Raw genomic sequence first — 19,927 nt, 5'->3', positions numbered from 1 at the left:
TCATTCTCTTGAAGGCCCAAATAGAAGGTGTTCCTTTACTGAGACATTTAGATACATTGTTTGAACAAAGGAAACAGGGTCACTGCAAAATGTCCATTATGTGGTAATCAATGCCATTCAGTCTGTGGTGTAATTAATGAAAACACTGGCGACAGTCTACCCATTGTTTGTCCCTTGCGCAACAGGAAATGGCAGACTAATAAGGAGCTGGAGAAGGCTTACGTAATTCCAGAAGGACACAGAAACTGTGCACAATTGTGACTGACATCCTTCTAACTGCAGGTCTAGGCCCACCTGAGAGGTTCCTATTCCCAATGGACATGGGGACATTTGATTTGACCCTGTCATTTGATTTCTTTTAAATTTATTTTTAATTTTATGTATGTTTTGGCTGCATTGGGTCTTTGTTGCTGCGCATGGGCTTTCTCTAGTTGCAGCAAACTGGGGCTGCTCTTCATTGCAGTGCGCAGGCTTCTCTTGTTGCGGAGCACAGGCTCTAGGCGCGCGGGCTTCAGTAGATCTGGCTCACGGGCTCTAGAGCACGGGCTCTAGAGCACAGGCTCAGTAGTTGTGGCGCACAGGCTTAGTTGCCCCGTGGCACGTGGGATCTTCACGGACCAGGGGTAGAACCCATGTCCCCTGCATTGGCAGGCAGATTCTTAACCACTGTGCCACCAGGGAAGTCCCTGTCATTTGATTGTGACATCAGTTCACAGTAGATTTTTGTGTTCCTTATGGCCAGAAATGGTGTCTTGAGAAACTTTGTTTTATTCATTTATTTCTTTTTTTATTGAAGTTTAGTTGGTTTACAGTGTTGTGTTAATTTCTACTGTACAACAAAGTGATTCATATATATACATTTATATATATATATATTTTTTGGCTGCATTGGGTCTTCATTGCTGTGCGTGGGCTTTCTCTAGTGTGGCGAGCAGGGGCTCCTCTTCGTTGCGGTGCGTGGGCTTCTCTTTGTTGCGGAGCATGGACTCTAGGCGCACAGGCTTCAGTAGTTGTGGCACGTGGGCTCAGTAGTTGTGGCTCATGGCTGTAGAGCGCAGGCTCAGTAGTTGTGGCACACAGGCTTAGTTGCTCTGCGGCATGTGGGATCTTCCCCAACCAGGGCTTGAACCCGTGTTCCTGCCTTGGCAGGTGGATTCTTAACCACTGTGCCACCAGGGAAGTCCCTACATTCTATTTCACATTCTTTTCCATTATGGTTTATCACAGGATATTGAATATAGTTCCCTGTGCTGTACAGTAGGACCTTGTTGTTTATCCATTCTCTGTATACTAGTTCGCATCTGCTAACCCCGGACTCCCAATCCATCCCTCCCCCGCCCCTTTGGCAACGGAAGTCTGTTCTCTACGTCTGCAAGTCTGGGGAAATTTTGTTTTAGATCACAGTTGTGACACACAGTTAGAACTCATTTGACGAGGTAGAGCTAGCTATGGAAAAGTTGGCAGTAGTGTTGTGTGGTGGCCCTTCAGTCAGCAGATCTGGCGTCCAGCTCTGGCTCTGGCAGTACCTGCTGTGTGGACTGACCCACTCTGGGGTGGCCTCCCTCTGTAAAGTGAGGGGGGTGGGATTGAATGATCTCTAAGGACCCCTGCAGCGCTAAAATTCCATGTTCTGAGCCCCCTCTGTGAAGTCAAGGATTGTGAAATGCTTATACAAGTGAAAAATCAGAGTACAAAGTGTACAAACAGACTTTGCCAGTGAAAATGTCATTCAAGTTTATCTGCTAACAAGTAGTTTATTCCCTTTGGTTTCCTCTTAGTTTTTGTTTTGTGAATGTTCGTATTATATCTGGAAACTTGTTCTTTTTGTTATTAAAAAAAGAAATGGTGGTTAAATTAGAAACAAAAGTGTTCTTTCATTCTACTGGAAAACTGTAAAACTTGCCATTTACATTCATCTGTCAAGAATTTCAAAAAGGTCCTGAACACATTGCCCAACATGGTGTATATTTAATTGAAATGAATTGGTATTTGAGTTAATGAGCTCTGTAGAAAAGATAGGCGAAGGTTAGGCTAAAAAGCATGGGTTTGAATTCTGGCTTCACTGCTAGTACGAGCTGTGTTACCCTGGACACATTTTTATGATCTCTGACTCCCTGATTCTGCAGCTCTAGTAGGAGAAGGGAATTTTCCCTGTAAGCCTATTGCAAGGAATAAAGATAATGTATGTGTAGTACCTAGTACAGTGCCTGACATTTAATTGATACTCAGTGAATAGTAGTTGGAACTGTTATACATTATTTTATTACATTAATTAAAATATCTAGGGAATTAGTAAATATTATATACTGTGTTCCACCTTCCTGGTCATCCTAGTATGATATACATAGATTGCTAAAAGAAACAGTCCCGCTAGTATGGATTTCAGTTTTTGTTTTTGGTAGACCGTGTAGACTGAGGTTTGCCAGAGAGGGATTTCTCTTCTTGTCTGACTTACAGATCAGGGGTGTGATATGAGAATAAATGGCAAGCGTTTACTCTTATAAGCTGTCATTGTAAACTGTTGCCTTCAGAAACACAGTCACTTCAAAATGTCCAGTATGTGGCAATTGGTGTCATTTAGCCTGTGGCATAATTTTTGAAAACGTCTGCCCATTGTTTGTTCATTGTGCAAGAGAGAGGCACCCGGGAGAAGGTTCCCACAGAGCGCTCCTAATCCTCTGCGGGGATGGTCATCTGGAGGAAGGTCAGAAAGCCAGAAAACACAGATTTTCCTTGCGGCATGCGGGCTCTAGTTCCCTGACCAGGGATCGAACCCGGGCCGCCTGCATTGGGAGCGTGGAGTCCCACCTACTGGACCACCAGGGAAGTCTCTCTGCTTACAAGTTTTTGTGTGAACATATGTTTCAGTTCTCTTGAGTATATATCTAAGAGTGAGATTGCTGGGTCATATGGTAACTCTGTGTTTAGTTTTTGGCAAAACTAAACTGTTTTCCCAAGTGCTGCACCATTTATGTTCCCAGTAGCAGTGCACGGGGCTTCCATTTTCTCCACATCTTCAGCAACACTTGTTATTGCCTGGCTTTTTATTTCAGCCATACTAGTGAGCGTAAAGTAGTAGCTCTTTGTGGTTTAGGTTTTCATTTTCCTAATGACGTTGAATCCCTTTTCACGTGTCCAGTGGCCATTTTTACATCTTTGGAGAATTTCAAGCTCTATTTGCAACACCAGATTTTGCCCTTGGGACAGTACTAATTTATAGAGTACTAACTGCTAACTGCTCTCTAATCAGGAGAATTGGTAGTTCTGAGATTCAGAAGACATGAAAGAGTGAAGCTCTTATAAAACATTGAAGCAGTTTCTTTTGAATGTGATCGTGTAATTGGAGAATTTCTTAGCTTTATTTCAGTTCTATGAAAAACAAACCTCCAAACGTACTTGGCCATTCGGTGGAATTTTTTATAATCACATAACATTACATTTTCATACCTCTGATCTGTTTTTAGATCACTCTTATATATATCATCTCATTTGTAATCTTTATAGCATTACTGTAAAATTGGATGGATGGACAGATGGACAGGTATTATTATTCCCATTTTTAAAAAGTAGAAGCTCAGACTCAGTTTGTGATGTGTCCAAGGTCACATAACTAGTAGGATTTAAATTCAAGCCTTCTGACTTCTGTCTTTTTATGTTAGTGAATTATTAGCCATGTCAAGGATGGGGGGGGTGAGCCTACATTGCTAAAAATCAGTGATATACCCATCTCCAAAAAGACATTAGAGGCATGGCCACGTCCCCATAGATTGTTATTGACCTGAAAATTCATTTTTTGGATAGCTGTAAAACAGAATGAATTCTCAATTTTCCATTTAGCCCCTCTAGCTAGAAAAAAATTACAATAAAAGCAGAATTGTACATCACTATGTATTCATTACATTTGGGGACACAGAAGGATATCCATCGAAAGTACAAAGCTGGGGCTGGGTTTGGAGGGTTTTTTTTGTTTTTGTTTTTGTTTTGGCTGCCTGGGGTCTTCGTTGCTGCGTTCGATCTTTCTCTAGTTGTGGCGAGCGGGGGCTACTCTTTGTTGCGATGCGCGGGCTTCTTATTTTGGTGGCTTCTCTTGTTGCGGAGCATGGGCTCTAGACACACAGGCTTCAGTACTAGTGGCTCACGGGCTCTAGAGCGCAGGCTCAGTAGTTGTGGCACACGGACTTAGTTGCTCCTCGGCATGTGGGATCTTCCCAGACCAGGGCTCGAACCCGTGTCCCCTGCATTGGCAGGCAGATTCTTAACCACTGCACCACCAGGGAAGCCCTGCGTTTGGAGTTTGAGAAGATAGCAGCCCTTGGTTTGCTGGCCTCAGCCCATCGTGGCCTCCACCTCCCAACCCCCATGTTCCTAAATTGACCTCCTTGGGAAACTGTAATTTAAATGTAGAATGAGTGCAGAGAAAGTGAACTGTTTGAGACCAAATAAAAATTGACCTTGAGGCTTAAGTTAACATTAAGAGCTGAACATTTAAAGAAAGATGAGTAACTTTTTAAAATGTAGTCTCAATTAAGTCCTTAAGCAGTGTTTTTTGTTTTTAACATTTTTAAAAACCTTAAGTTACTGAGGGAGAGGAAAAGCAACAGTCTGTTGATCGTATAGACTTGAATTTTGTTAACTGTGAAACACAATTTACCTATTCATTTTCTTTTGATCTATGAAAAAGTTAAATTTGCTTTTGACCACCTTGAACCTATCTACAACTTAAGGTTTTAGAATTTAGAAGATGTACAGTCTTCTTTCTGAAGCTCTTACTGTTGTTCACGCATCTTTTTTCTAACTTAGAACTATAAGCCCTTGTAGTATGTATCCCTACTTTGACAAGGTTACCTTTACTTTGAAAAAGAAGTTACATCAAGCATTTAGACATCTTTCATAGGACAACCCACCTGTCCCAAACCAGCATCAAAGCTTATTCTATCAGGAATTTTGTATTTTTAATATTTATTTATTTATTTGGTTGCACTGGGTCTTAGTTGCGGCAGGCGGGCTCCTTAGTTGTGGCATGCGAACCCTTAGTTGCAGCATGCATGTGGGATCTAGTTCCCTACCGATGGATCGAACCCGGGCCCCCTGCATTGGGAGCATGGAGTCTTATCCACTGCGCCACCAGGAACGTCCCCAGGAAATTTTTAAAAATAATTTTTGAAGCAGTGTACTCTTGTTGGAGAAGATATCATTTATTAAAGCTCTTCTGCTTGTTTTCAAAGTATTTTTGAAAAATATATATATATCTGCAAGTACATGGGTATTTTTAAATTTTACTATGTTGGGTAGCAGCAAACAGTGGTAATAGTAACTCATTCTCATGGCTGAACATATAAATCAAAAACACATGGAAGGACTTGTAGGTGAATAATGATTTCAGTTATTAAGTAGTGTGAAATGTTTCTGTAAGGGAACTTTGGGGTGAGTAATGTGACTCTTTTGTAAGATTTTCAGTAGCAGAAGTTCAGAACAAAAATAAAACATGTCAGCAAAAAACACAATGGTAGATTGTCCTCTGAGTGATTGCATAAGCCTTGAAGATAGTGTAACAGGGATGAGGCATCGCAATAGCTCCCTGCCTTTACAACAGAGATACATGTGCCCGTTTGGATATCTTCAAATGTCATTTTTTCTGCCCTCATTTACTTAATCTTGCTTTCCATTTTTCATGTAAAAGAGGTTTCTAGACATAGTTTCTCTTTCAGTTCACATATATTTTATAATTTATTGAGCTCTGGGGGTTTATTTGGTTTTGTTTTTTGGTGGTTTTTTTTTTTTTTGGCCATGCTGTGCGGCTTGTAGGATCTTAGTTCCTCAACCAGGGATGGAACCTGTGTCTCCTGCAATGGAAGGGCCGAGTCCTAACCACTTGACTTCCCTGGAGCTCTGATCTGGGGCTGTTCTTTATCTCATTTATTCCTCACACTTAATCCCGTGAGATAAGACCAATCATTATCCCCAGTTTAAGGGTGAAGAAACTGAAGCTCAATGAGGTTCAGTAATTGGTTCAAGGTTACAAAGATAATCATATGCACAACCAAGACTTTGACCCAGTTCTGTCTGACACTGCTGTCTTCACCTGCCAGCTACATATAGTTGTCCGTAAGGCTTGGTGACTCAAGCCTCACAGTAATTCTTTGTTTATTTCGTTGTTTCTGTCGAAGCCCCCTCCCCTTCTGAGAGAAGCCCTCCCCTCTCAGAGGGATTCTGAGTCACTCACCTCCAGCTCAGGATGCCTCCAATGTGTAAACAGATTATTCCCAGGCTCTGGATAGTCATTTCACACCTGAGGTGAAAGCTCTGGTGAAACCTTGGGAGGTGAACTATTGAGAATTTAAGCCAGTGGGTCTGAAAACCAGAGTCGTTTTCTGCCACCGCAGCTCAGCCAGGACGGGAGCGTCCATGAAACAGGTCCCTCCCGAGGTGAAGTGCGCAACATCATGGACATTGGGGTCGTGAATAGCCACTTCTCGTCCGGTAGCAGTAACTGTCCAGAGACAGGGATGGCATCCAGGATAATCTTGGTCATGGACCTGAAGCCTCCAGAGTCCTCAAAGTGATGTGAAAATTGACCAGAATGTCTTCCCTTCCACACCGTGTCGGGCCTTCCCCAAATGAGTTCTGGGGACACTATTGTCTGGTTAACATCTAGCTATTCCCTTTTTCCTGGTCTGTAGCCCAACTTAACAGTGCCCGTGGGTTCAATCTTCAAGCAAGTTTTACTCTTTTACTTCCTTGGACCCTTTGTCCCAAGAGGACCAGATCCCACTTCAAGCTCATCTCTGGCAGGACTTTTCTGTAGGCTCCCAGCCCGTTTCCAGTGGCTCTTCACTGGCCTCCTCTCCCCTCCTTTTCTTTTTAATAAATTTAGTTGATATTCAGCTTATCAGTTGGAGACTCACTTTCCTGGAAGGGATCTAAATTCTCCTTTTAAGGATCTCAAAAGCTTGAGATTGTTGTTGTTTTTTTTGTTTTTTTTGTTTTTGCGGTACGCAGTCCTCTCACTGTTGTCGCCTCTCCCTTTGCGGAGCACAGGCTCCGGACGCACAGGCTCAGCGGCCATGGCTCATGGGCCCAGCTGCTCCGCGGCATGTGGGATCTTCCTGGACCGGGGCACGAACCCGTGTCCCCTGCATCGGCAGGTGGACTCTCAACCACTGTGCCACCAGGGAAGCCCAAAAGCAGATTTTTTAAAGAAACTCAATGAAGGTTTTGAGACAGAGGCCCAGGTCAGTTCTCCTGAAAAGATCCCAAATTTGGATTTTTTTCTTAATATTGAGTTGTAAGAGGTCTTTATATATTCTGAATATGTCTATTATCAGATGTTGATCAATAGATAATATTTCTTCTCTTAGTCTGTGGCTTGCCTTATCGTTTTCTTAATGGTATCTCTCAAGGAGAAGTTTTAAATTTTGATGAAGATCAATTTAACCATTTTTTTGTTTTATGGTTAATGTTTTTTGGACCTGTTTAAGAAATCTTTGCCTACCGCAAGGTAGCAAAGGTTTTTCTTCTAAAAGTTGTATAGTTTTAGCTTCTATGTTTAGGTCTGTGATCCATTTCATGCTAATTTTTGTGTATGGGGTGAGGTGTAGGGGTTCAGGTTTTATTGGGTTCTTCCAAAAATTGTTGAAAAACTTTCTTTTCCCCATTAAATTACCTTGAAAACTTTGTAAAAAAAAAAAAATCAATTGACCCATGTATGTTTAGATCTGTTTCTACACTCTGTTCAGTTTCATTGATCTATATATGTCTCTATGCCAATCCTGATTACTATAGCTTTTTTTGGAGTATAATTGGAGTATATAATTGGAGTATAATTAAGGAGATTAATCCTTTGTTGTTTCATAATTGTTTTATAATTGGAGTATATAATTGGAGTATATAATAGGAGTATAATTATTGGAGTACAATTGCTTCACAATATTTGTTAGTTTCTGTTGCACAACAAAGCGAATCAGCCATACGCATACACATGTCTGCATATTCCCTCCCTCTAGAGCCTCCCTCCCATCCTCCCTATCCCACCCCTCTAGGTCATCGCAAAGCACCAAGCCGATCTCCCTGTGCTATGCGGCTGCTTCCCACCAGCCAGCTATTTTACATTCGGTAGTGTATATATGTTGATGCTGCTCTCACTTCGCCCTCCCACCCCATGTCATCAAGTCCATTCTCTATGTCTACTTCTTTATTCCTGCCCTGCAACTAGGTTCATCAGTACCAATTTTTTTTTTTTTTAGATTCCATATATATGCATTAGCATACAGTATTTGTTTTTCCCTTTCTGACTTACTTCACTCTATATGACAGACTCTATGTCCATCCACCTCACTACAAATAACTCAATTTCGCTTCTTTTTATGGATGAGTAATATTACATTGTATATATGTGTCACATCTTCTTTATCCATTCCTCTGTCAATGGACGTTTAGGTTGGTTCCACATCTTGGCTATTGTAAATAGCACTGCAGTGAACATTGTGGTATATGCCTCTTTTTGAATTATGGTTTTCTCAGGGTATATGCCCAGTAGTGGGATTGCTGGGTCATATGATAATTCTATTTTTGATTTTTTAAGGAACCTCCATACTGTTTTCCATAGTGGTTGTATCAATTTACATCCCCACCAACAGTGCAGGAGGGTTCCCTTTCACCACACCCTTTCTAGCATTTATTGTTTCTAGCTTTTTTGATAATGGCCATTCTGACCACCGTGAGGTGATACCTCATTGTAGTTTTGATTTGCATTTCTCTAATAATTAGTGATGTTGAGCATCTTTCCATATGCCTCTGGGCCACCTGTATGTCTTCCTTGGTGAAATGTCTATTTAGGTCTTCTGCCCGTTTTTTAACTGGATTGTTTGTTTTTTTTTGATATTGAGCTCCATGAGCTCTTTGTATATTTTGGAGATTAATCCTTTGTCTGTTGTATCATTTGCAAATATTTTCTCCCATTCTGAGGGTTGTCTTTCTGTCTTGTTTATGGTTTCCTTTGCTATGCAAAAGATTTTAAGATTAATTAAGTCCCATTTGTTTATTTTTGTTTTTATTTCTGTTACTGTAGGAGGTGGGTCAAAAAGATCTTGCTGTGGTTTATGTCAAAGAATGTTTTTCCTATGTTTTCCTCTAAGAGTTTTATAGTATCTGGTCTTACATTTAAGTCTTAATCCATGTGGAGTTTATTTTTGTGTATGGTGTTAGGTAGTGTTCTAATTTCATTCTTTTACATGTAGCTGTCCAGTTTTCCCAGCACCACTTATTGAAGAGAGGGTCTTTTCTCCATTGTATGTTCTTGCCTCCTTTGTCCTAAATTAGGTGCCCATATGTGTGTGGGTTTATCTCTGGGCTTTCTGTCCTGTACCATTGATCTATATTCCTGTTTTTGAGCCAGTACCATACTGTTCTTGATTACTGTAGCTTTGTGGTATAGTTTGAAGTCGGGGAGCCTTGATTCCTCCGACTCCACTTTTCTTTCTCAAGATTGCTTTGGCTATTTGGGGTCTTTTGTGTTTCCATACAAATTGTAAAATTTATCCTAATTCTGTGAAGAATGCCATTGGTAGTTTATTAGGGATTGCATTGAATCTGTAGATTGCTTTGGGTAGTATAGTCATTTTCACAATATTGATTCTTCCAATCCAAGAACATGGTATATTTATCCATCTGTTTATGTCATCTTTGATTTCTTTCATCAGTGTTTTATAGTTTTCTGAGTACAAGTCTTTCACCTTTTTAGGCAGGTTTATTCCTAGGTGTTTTATTCTTTTTGTTGCAATGGTAAATGGGAGTGTTTCCTTAATTTCTTTTTCTGATTTTTTTGTTGTTGATGTATAGGAATGCCAGAGATTTCTTTGCATTAATTTTGTATCCTGCAACCTTACCAAATTCATTGATTAGTTCTAGTAGTTTTCTGGTGGCATCTTTAGGATTTTCTATGTATAGAATCATGTCATCAGCAAATAGTGACAGTTTTACGTCTTCTTTTCCAATTTGTATTCCTTTATTTCTTTTTCTTCTCTGATTGCTGTGGCTGGGTCTTCCAAAACTATGTTGAATAAGAGCAGCGGGAGTGGACATCCTTGTCTTGTTCCTGATCTTAGTGGAAATGCTTTCAGTTTTTCACCATTGAGTATGATGCTTGCTGTGGGTTTGTCATATATGGCCTTTATTATGTTGAGGTAGATTCCCTCTATGCCCATTTTCTGGAGAGTTTTTATCATAAATGGGTGTTGAATTTTGTCAAAAGCTTTTTCTGCATCTATTGAGATGATCATATGGTTTTTATTCCTTAATTTGTTAATGTGGTGTATCACATTGATTGATTTGCATATATTGAAGAATCCTTGCATCCCTGGGATAAATCCCACTTGATCATGGTGTATGATCCTTTTAATGTGCTGTTGCATTCTGTTTGCTAGCATTTTGTTGAGGATTTTTGCATCTATGTTCATCAGTGATATTGGTCTATAATTTTCTTTTTTTGTGATATCTTTTTCTGGTTTTGGTATCAGGGTGATGCTGGCTTCATAGAATGAATTTGGGAATGTTTCTCCTGCAATTTTTTGGAAGAGTTGGAGAAGGATTGGTGTTAGCTCTTCTCTAAATGTTTGATAGAATTCACCTGTGAAGCCATCTGGTCCTGGGCTTTTGTTTGTTGGAAGATTTTTAATTATGGTTTCAATTTCATTGCTTGTGATAGGTCTGTTTATATTTTCTAATTCTTCCTGGTTCACTCTTGGAAAATTGTACCTTTCCAAGAATTTGTCCATTTCTTCATGGTTGTCCATTTTATTGGCATATAGTTGTTTGTAGTAGTCTCTTATAATCCTTTGTATTTCTGCAGTGTCAGTTGTGATTTCTCCTTTTTCATTTCTAAATTTATTGATTTGTGTCCTCTCCCGTTTTTTTCTTGCTGAGTCTGGCTAAGGGTTTATCAATTTTGTTTATTTTCTCAAAGAACCAGGTTTTAGTTTTATAGGTCTTTGCTATTGTGTTTTTCATTTCTATTTCATTTATTTCTGCTTTGATATTTATTATTTCTTTCCTTCTACTGACTTTGGGTTTTCTTTGTTCTTCTTTCTCTACTTGTTTTAAGTGTAGGGTTAGATTGTTTATTTGAGATTTTTCTTGTTTCTTGAGGTGAGATTGTATTGCTCTAAACTTCCCTCTTAGAACTGCTTTTGCTGCATCCCATAGATTTTGGGTCGTTGTGTTTTCATTGTCATTTGTTTCTCTGTATTTTTTAATTTCTTCTTTGATTTCTTCAGTGATCTCTTGGCTATTTCGTAGCGCACTGTTTAGCCTCCATGTATTTGTGCTTTTTAGTTTTTTTTCCTGTAATTGATTTCCAACCTCATAACGTTGTGGTCAGAAAAGATGCTTGATACGATTTCAATTTTCTTAAATTTTCTGAGGCTTGATTTTTGACCCAAGATGTGATCTATCCTGGAGAATGTTCCATGTGCACTTGAGAAGAATGTATTCTGCCACTTTTGGGTGGAATGTTCTGTAAATATCACTTAGATCTATCTGGTCTATTGTGTCATTTAAAGCTTGTGTTCCCTTATTATTTTCTGTTTGAATGATCTGTCCATTGGTGTAAGTGGTGTGTTAGAGTCCTGTACTGTTATTGTGTTACTGTTGATTTCTCCTTTCATGGTTGTTAGCATTTGCCTTATGTATTGAGGTGCTCCTATGTTGGGTGCATAAACATTTATAATTGTTATATTTTCTTCTTGGATTGATCCTTTGATCATTATGTAGTGTCTCTCCTTATCTCTTCTAACAGTCTTTATTTTAAAGTCTATTTTATCTGATACGAGTATTGCTACTTCAACTTTCTTTTGATTTCCATTTGCATGGAATATCTTTTTCCAACCCTTTACTTTCAGTCTGTATGTGTCCCTAGGTCTGAAGTGGGTCTCTTGTAGACAGCATATATATGGGTCTTGTTTTTGTATCCATTCAGTCAGTCTGTGTCTTTTGCTTGGGGCATTTAATCCATTTACATTCAAGGTTATTATTGATATGTATGTTCCTATTACCATTTACTTAATTGTTTTGGGTTTGTTTTTGTGGGTCTTTTTCTTCTCTTGTGTTTCCTGCTTAGAGAAGTTTCTTTAGCATTTGTTGTAAAGCAGGTTTGGTGGTGCTGAATTCTCTTAGCTTTTGCTTGTCTGAAAAGCTTTTGACTTCTCCATCAAATCTGAATGAGATCCTTTCTGGGTAGAGTAATCTTGGTTGTAGGTTTTTCTCTTTCATCACTTTAAGTATATCCTGCCACTCCCTTCTGGCCTGCAGAGTTTCCACTGAAAAATCAGCTGATAACCTTATGGGGATTCCTTTGTATGTTATTTTTTGTTTTTCCCTTGCTGCTTTTAATATTTTTTCTTTGACCTTAATTTTTGTTTGTTGGATTAATATGTGTCTTGATGTGTTTTTCCTAGGGTTTATTCCTATATGGGACTGTCTGTGCTTCCTGGACTTGGGTGACTATTTCCTTTCCCATGTTAGGGGAGTTTTCAACTATAATCTCTTCAAGTATTTTCTCAGACCCTTTCTTTTTCTCTTCTTCTGGAACCCCTATAATTTGAATGTTGGTGCATTTAGTGTTATCCCAGAGGTCTCTGAGATTGTCTTCAATTCTTTTCATTCTTTTTCTTTATTCTGCTCCTCGGCAGTTACTTCCACCATTCTGTCTTCCAGCTCACTTATTCATTCTTCTGCCTCAGTTACTCTGTTATTGATTCCTTCTAGTGTATTTTTCATTTCAGCTATCATGTTGTTCATCTCTGTTTGTTTGTTCTTTAGTTCTTCTAGATCTTTGGTAAACATTTCTTGTATTTTCTCAGTCTGTGCCTCCATTCTATTTCCAAGATTCTGGATCACCTTTACTATCATTACTCTGAATTCTTTTTCAGGTAGATTGCCTATTTCCTCTTCATTTATTTGGTCTTGTAGGTTTTTTATCTTGCTCCTTCATCTGTGAAAAAGTTTTTTGCCATCTATGTTTTTTTTTTTTTTTATGAGTGGGATTGTGTTCCTGTCTTATTGGTTGTTTGGCCTGAGGCTTCCAACACTGGAGTTTATCGGCTGTTGGGTAGAGCTGGGTCTTGGTGCTGAGATGAGGAACTCTGTGAGACCTCACTCTGATGAATATTCCCTGGGGTCTGAGGTTCTCTGTTAGTCCAGTGGTTCGGACTCAGAGCTCCCACTGCAGGAGCTTCGGCTTGACCCTGGACTCATGATGCCTGGGGTGGCAAAAAAAAAAAAAAAAGAACAATAACAAAGTGAAAAATAAAATTAGACTAGGAAACTAACAGATATATTAGGAAGAATATAAAAATAAAACTGTAGAGGAATCAACAACCAGAAGGTACATCAGTACCACAATACTAAAAAAGAGGAGGAGGGGAAAAAAAAGGGAGGGGGGAAGAACTCGGCTCTGGAGGGTGGGGCCTAAGCAAGGGTGAGGTTTGGGTGGTGGGTGGGGCCAGTGCTCAGGACCCACAGGGCTGGAAAAGGCCCTGGGGGCTGTGGGGGGTGGGGCTTAGGCTCAAGGAACAGAAGGGGCCCAGGTGTGGGTCTCAGAGGGCAGGACATCTCACCTGGGAGCCTAGCAGGCTTCCTGGGCTTGAGTGAGTGGGACAAATGCCCTGCTCTCTTCTCCTGCTCCTGCAGTCTAGGAGGGCCTCTCCTGCCTGCCTCTCCCGATCTCCCTGGCCTCCTTCCTATGCCCCGAGGACCCACGTGGCCTGGATGGGGCTTTGTGGCAGGGGTACCGCCTTGGGAGCTCAGCAGCCTCCCCTGCCTGAGTGGGCCAGGCGATCGCCCTCTCTGCTCCTCTCCTGCTCTTCCTGGAGAGTCCCTCCCACCTGCCTCTCCTGATCTCCCTGGTCTCAGGGTCACTGATCCTGTCTGGCTTCCACTTCTCCTCCCTCCTCAGTCCCTCTATGTCCTACCGGTTCACTTTGGGGTTCCTCCCATCCCCTGGGCCTCAGAGTCCCTCACCAGTAGCTGACAGGTGCCCTAGTTGTGGGGAGACGCTAACTCTGCATCTTCCCACACCACCATCTTGACTCCGCCCTGTAGCTTTAAATTAAGTCTTGAAAGAATTACTATGTCTTCAGACTTTGTTCGTTTTCAAAATTCTTTTGACCATTCTGTTTACTTAGAATCAGCTTGTCAAATCCCTACCAAAAAAAGCCATCCAGAATTTTGATTCAGATCGCAAATGAATCTATAAATCGATTTGGCAAGAACTGACATCTTAATGATGTTGAATCTTCCAATCCATGAACATGGTATACCTCTCCATTTTCGAGATCTCTTTTAATTTTTCATTGCAGGGTTTTGTAATATCAGTGTGTAGGTCTTATACATATTTTGTGACATTTTCTCTAAGTTTTTTATGTTGATGCAATTGTAAATTTTGTATTTTTTATTCCATTGTCCAGTTGTTCATTGCAAATATATAGAAATACAATTGATTTTTGTATGTTGACCGTGTATCTTGCAACCCTGCTGAATTCACTTGATGGTTTTATTAGTTTTTGGTTCTAAGCTTCCTTAAGATTTTCTAGGTACACCATGTCATCTGCAGATTAAGACCCATTTATTTATTCCTCTCCAGTTCCTGTGCCTTTTATTTCCTTTGGTTGACTTATTGCAGTGGCTAGGACCTCTAGTACAACTTTGAATAGAAGTGGTGAGAATGGGCATCCTTGCCTTATTCCTGATCTTAGGGAGAAAAGTGTCTTTCACCACTAGCTGTGATGTTAGCTGTTGGGTTTTCACAGATGCCCTTTATCAGACTGAGGAAGTTTCCTTCTGTTCCTAATTTGCTGAAATTTTCATAATTTGTTGAATGCTTTTTCTATGTCTGTTAAAATGATTATATGATTTTTAACCTTTATTATACTGAAATGACAAATTACTTTGATTTTCAGATGCTGAAAAAGCTTACATCCTTGAGATAAACCCCACTTGGTAATGATATACTATCCTTTTTGTATATTTCTGGATTTGATTTGCTAATATTTTGGATCCATTGCTGGCAGTGGACCGACCAGGGGGGCAAATAGGATGCCCCATCCACATAAGGTATTTGGAACGACTTTGAGCCCCTTCTATAGATGTCTAATGTCATAGTAAAGCCTGCACTGACACCCACAAATAATCTCACCTCCTTTTTCACCTGCCCTTTGAAAGGTACTGCCACCAGAGACAGTATGTGCATATGTGGAGCAAGGTTTGAAGTATGAGTTTAAGAGTAAACAGTGAGCTCCTTAGGGCAGGGACTTTATCACATTCCTTCTAACAGTGTAAGATTAAATCGAACTGGTGTTACAGAGACCCAGAATTATGGTGGCTTATACAGAATGGAAATTTTTTTTTTACCTTTTTTTTTAAAAAATATTTATTTATTTAGTTAGTTAGTTGGTTGCACCGGGTCTTAGTTGTGGCAGGCGGGCTTCTTAATTGAGGCTCACGGGCTCCTTAGTTGAGGCATGCGAACTCTTAGTTGCAGCATGAATGTGGGATCTAGTTCCCTGACCAGGGATTGAACCCAGGCCCCCTGCATTGGGAGTGCGGAGTCTTAACCACTGCGCCACCAGGGGAAGTCTCTACCTTGTTTGTTTCTTTTAAATTAATTTTTATTGGAGTCTAGTTGATTTACGGTGTTGTGTTTCTGCTGTACAGCAAAGTGAATCAGTTATACATATACATATATTCACTCTTTTTTAGGTTCTTTTTCCATATAGGTCATTACAGAGTATTGAACAGAGTTTCCTGGGCCATACAGTCAAAATGGAAATTTGTTGTTCTCTCCCACACCCGGTACGACTCTCATGGGGAAAAAGCCTCATGGACCCAGACTTCTTCTCGTTCACTGCTCTGCCGACCCACAGATTATGAGCTTAGTTATTCTTGTGGTCCATGGGGGCTGCATCTGCATTTCAGCAGCAGCAGAGGGAGGGAAGGAACAAAGAAGGAGAGGAGGAGCATGCCAGCTAACTTTTAGGAAGGCACCCGGAAGCTCCGTGAGAGACTTCCTCATATACATGCCGCTGACTAGTACTTAGACATGTGGTCACAGCAAGGCCAGGGTTTTGAGGCAAGAGTCACGGGGAATAAATAGTCATTCTCTGTCTATTGGAAAATCTAATAGTTTTACATTTAAATGGCTCCTCTGGAAGTTCCTGAAACAAAGTTATTTGCAACATTCCTCCTTCTGGGCCTGAGTTTCCTGGAATAGTAAAGTCATGTTAACAAAGAGAGTGGAAAAGAAAAGTCATGTTAATGTACACAGTAAGCCGTGTGGGTGTAAATAGTTTTGGTTCTTAATATCTATATCGCTAGGACTTTGCATGGTGCATGGTACACGGTAGTACTCGATAAATGTCTGTTGACTCTGTATGTTGTATTTATGCTTCCTTGTTAGAGTCTACATGCCAAAATAGAAACAGGAAAGGTGAATATGTTCCCGATTGTCAAAATGCTAAGATTCAGAATTGCATTAGATGCTGACATTGCCTAAAGTCATGTCAGAAATGCTGGAGTAAGTGTGTACCTGGGGTTCACGGGCACATGCTTAGGTAGGGGTAGGGGTCAGGAGCGGTATTGTCTGAGCAAAGGGCGGGGCATGAGAAGCAGGCATTGCCCATTTTATTACACTCTTCCAGGTATTAAAGTCTTCGCTGCACCAAATTGAGACTTTACTTGCAGCAATCAGAAAGAATGGGAAAAGATTTAAAAGGCAATAACTTTTCCATCACGTGATTTGATGCTCTTTAATGCCATGCCATGTACCAACTAAAATCTCGTGTGCCCCTAATGGTACACTCTCTCAATTAAATACAGTAAAAGGAAGATGCTGGACTGAGGAAATCTGGGTTTTAGTCTTGGTTCTGTCACTGTGAGATCTTGGAGGTCGCTCAGCCCTAAGTTTCCTCTTCTGTGGTTTTTTCCCTCTGGGACTGTCATGGAATTGACTCTTGGAAGATGTACTCTAAACACGTTTGAACAGCGTGCTTGAATTCAGTGTGCTCACCTAAGCATTCAGCATGACATGGCTTCGGACAGAAGCTCTGGACACATTAAACGTGGCCTCAGCTGGATGTGGAAGTGTGTAAGGAAGTGTATGCCATTGAACAAGAACTCTGCTAAGATGGTTGTAAACGCTGTCTGGTCAGGTGTCAGTCCGGCCGTAGGGGAGGGGATGGGTTGATTGCCAAGGGCCTTAGGCACGATAAGGTAGAGCCTTGGAGGCCATTTCAGATAAACTCTGACTCGGGAGTCTGGTCTGGTAGAGTCGGGGGCTGGGGGCCGGGAGTGCCCCCGCCAAGCGAAACGTGATGACGCGAGAAGGTTCTGAATTCTGGTGCAGGGTGTTCCGTGGGCTGTGCTGGCCCACGAGTGGGTCCCAGCTGGCTCCCACAGTCTCGCAGAGGGCGGAGTGTTCTAGGTGCTGGACCGAACTGCCATCCTGAGAAGGCTGGCGCCGACTGTGAGGAAGACGATCGTTTCCTGCCTCCCCACCTCCGAAGTGCTGAGCGCCTGAACAGGCTTGCAGAGAGCCCTCGGAAGGTAGAAACCGTTTCCACCTTGTCTGGAGCTTCCCATGCAGATGGATTATTTTCCTCCCTGCGCACCCCAGCCCTTCACCAGCTGTCTTTCGTTGTCCCCTCGGCATTTCAAAACAAGTGACGGGAGAACCAACGGACAAAAATAAGCCCTGAGTTCCTGTAACAACCCCCCTGCTCCTCAGCACTGTCCCTCTCTCCCCACACGCACAGCGTCAAAATAGAATTGGTTATTTTGTTTTCGGGGGGTGCCCTGGCTTGGGGCTCTTATATGTTAGAGTGTTTGTTTTGTTTTTGTCTTTATCACGCCGTTTTCAGAGGCTCTGCGGTAACTCGCGTTGAGGGCCAGCGCTTGGCTGGCTGCCGGGGTTGGGAAGGGCCGCGCTCCTGGGAGGACAAGAAGGAAGGGTTGAGGTGCCACTTGAGCTTTGGGACAGAAGCATGAGTCTCGGGGGTGTGACTCTTTCCTCCCTGGTTGGGGAAGGAAACAAGTGGGGAGGGAGTGGATGCGGGTCCATGCAGAGGAGGGCTGCGGGCATCCGACACGCTGGCGGTTCCCTCCTCCTCCTGTTTTCATCCAGATGATAGGTACCAAAGAACCTCGCCAGGGGAGGAAAAGAGGCCACAAAAGGGGAGCCCAGAGCCTCCAGTTTGCTTGACTGGGGGGAGAGTGCCCAAAGCAGCCCTCCGTTTGCCCCGCATGGTATATAGACTTGACTTGGTTGGCGTCGGTGGTCCTGGCGGGGAGTGCCACCCCCTCCAGGCAGCTCTCCCGGAGTGACTGCGGTCTGCAGCCTCCAGGGAGGAGGGAGGACAAAGCCGAGTCCTGAGCACGTCGTCATCTCATTTCGTCCTCACAGCAACCCTGCAAGTCTGCCATCAGTCCCCTGATTTTTGCAGATGAAAGATCTGAGACAGAAAGCATACATATTAGCAGCTCAATGGCAGAGCCGGAGTCAAACCTTGGTCTGCCTGATTTCTGAGCCCAGGATTCTTTCCTATAGAGAGAAAGAGCTAGAAATCCCAGGGTCTCAAGAAGGACTAGATGGCTCACGTGTCCAGAAGGCAGAGCTGGAGGCCGTCATCCCAGTCTCCCTCTGCAGAGGGTTCTGGGGCAGCAGCCGGTCAGGTCGTGTCCTGGAAGGTTTTTATGCCCAGCGATTCCGCTTCCTGCAAAGCTGGTCGCCCCCCACGTGGCCTGTGGGCTCCACACCTCGTGCTCATCCCCCAGCCTTGTGACGGGACTTGTTTCCTCTGGGTTGAATGTGTCTCACTTCTCTCCCTCCTGCAGATGGATCTGTCTGTAGAAACCCTCTTTAGCTTCATGCAGGAGCGCCAGAAAAGATACGCCAAATACGCCGAGCAGATCCAGAAGGTCAACGAGATGTCGGCCATCCTGCGCCGTATCCAGATGGGCATCGACCAGACGGTGCCGCTGCTGGAGCGGCTCAACAGCCTGCTGCCCGAGGCCGAGCGCCTGGAGCCCTTCAGCATGAAGCCCGACCGCGAGCTCAGGCTGTAGCTGCCTCCCCCCACCGGCTGCGGTCGGGGGACCGCCAGGGCCCCAGGACGCTTGGAACCAAAGGCGTCGGAGGTGACCGAAGGCCACTGGGGGTGTTGACGCTCCCTGAGGGCACGGGAAGCAGTCCAGCCGCCCTGGAGACTGCGATGCCCCAGCCCTTCCCTTGACGCGCTCTCCCTCTGCAACCAGCAAACCTACTCTCAGTGGTCACCGAAGTTGGAATGTTTCAACTATTAGGGATTCTTTACAGAACTCTGCCTTGGGACTTATTTTTATTTTGCGTAGTTTTTTTCTTTTTAATTGACAGTGTATATTATCTAGTCTAGCTTGCAGACTGAAAATATGAAGAGAAGGGGAGAAATATTTTAAGAAGCTCTGTGTCCTTGACGCCTTCGTGAAATTTTTCTCAGTCGGCTGTCTTGTGGGTTGTAAACATAAAGAACTAATTTAATCCAGGTGTGTGTGTTGTGTTTCCATCGTAGCAAGTCTTTATCTGGCCTGGCACTGCTCCTGTGTCAGCTTAGGGTGCCCCTCCTGTGTCGTCATCGGAAACTGAAGACTCCCTTTCCACAGCCTGGTCGGGTTCATCTCCCACTGATAGCTGGTTTCCTTGATGCAGATACAGTTTAGGTTTCCTCTTATTACATCAGCGCCGGCAGGACTCCCGTTTTTGAGGCAGGTTGTAGCCCTCGTTTGCTTTACGAGCTTTGCAGACTCGTGGAGCAGAGCGGAGAGCGCTCGCCCAGCAGGCGTCCACGGAGCCCACTGGATGGGCCAGACATTGTGCCGGGGATACAAAAAAGGCTGAAGAGGAAAA

General features: G+C 42.7%; 1 protein-coding gene across 2 annotated transcripts in view; it reads left to right on the top strand.

Moving 5' to 3' along the window:
* Positions 1 to 19,565, top strand: part of BORCS5 (BLOC-1 related complex subunit 5) — a 97,816-nt gene extending 78,251 nt beyond the window's left edge. For both annotated transcript variants that reach the window (XM_027129579.1, XM_027129578.1), the window contains exon 4: positions 18,880 to 19,565. In XM_027129579.1, the coding sequence (XP_026985380.1) occupies positions 18,880 to 19,110 (231 nt within the window). In that variant the 3' untranslated portion in view covers positions 19,111 to 19,565. The remainder of the gene's footprint in view (positions 1 to 18,879) is intronic.
* The last annotated feature ends 362 nt before the right edge of the window (positions 19,566 to 19,927 follow it).

This window comes from Aethalodelphis obliquidens, unplaced genomic scaffold, assembly GCF_003676395.1.
Source record: "Aethalodelphis obliquidens isolate GAN/ISIS:26980383/991018 unplaced genomic scaffold, ASM367639v1 scaffold36, whole genome shotgun sequence".
In the NCBI taxonomy this organism is placed as follows: Eukaryota; Metazoa; Chordata; class Mammalia; order Artiodactyla; family Delphinidae; genus Aethalodelphis; species Aethalodelphis obliquidens.
The sequence above is the reverse complement of the archived record's forward strand: the minus strand, read 5'-3'. Positions and strand labels throughout refer to the sequence as shown.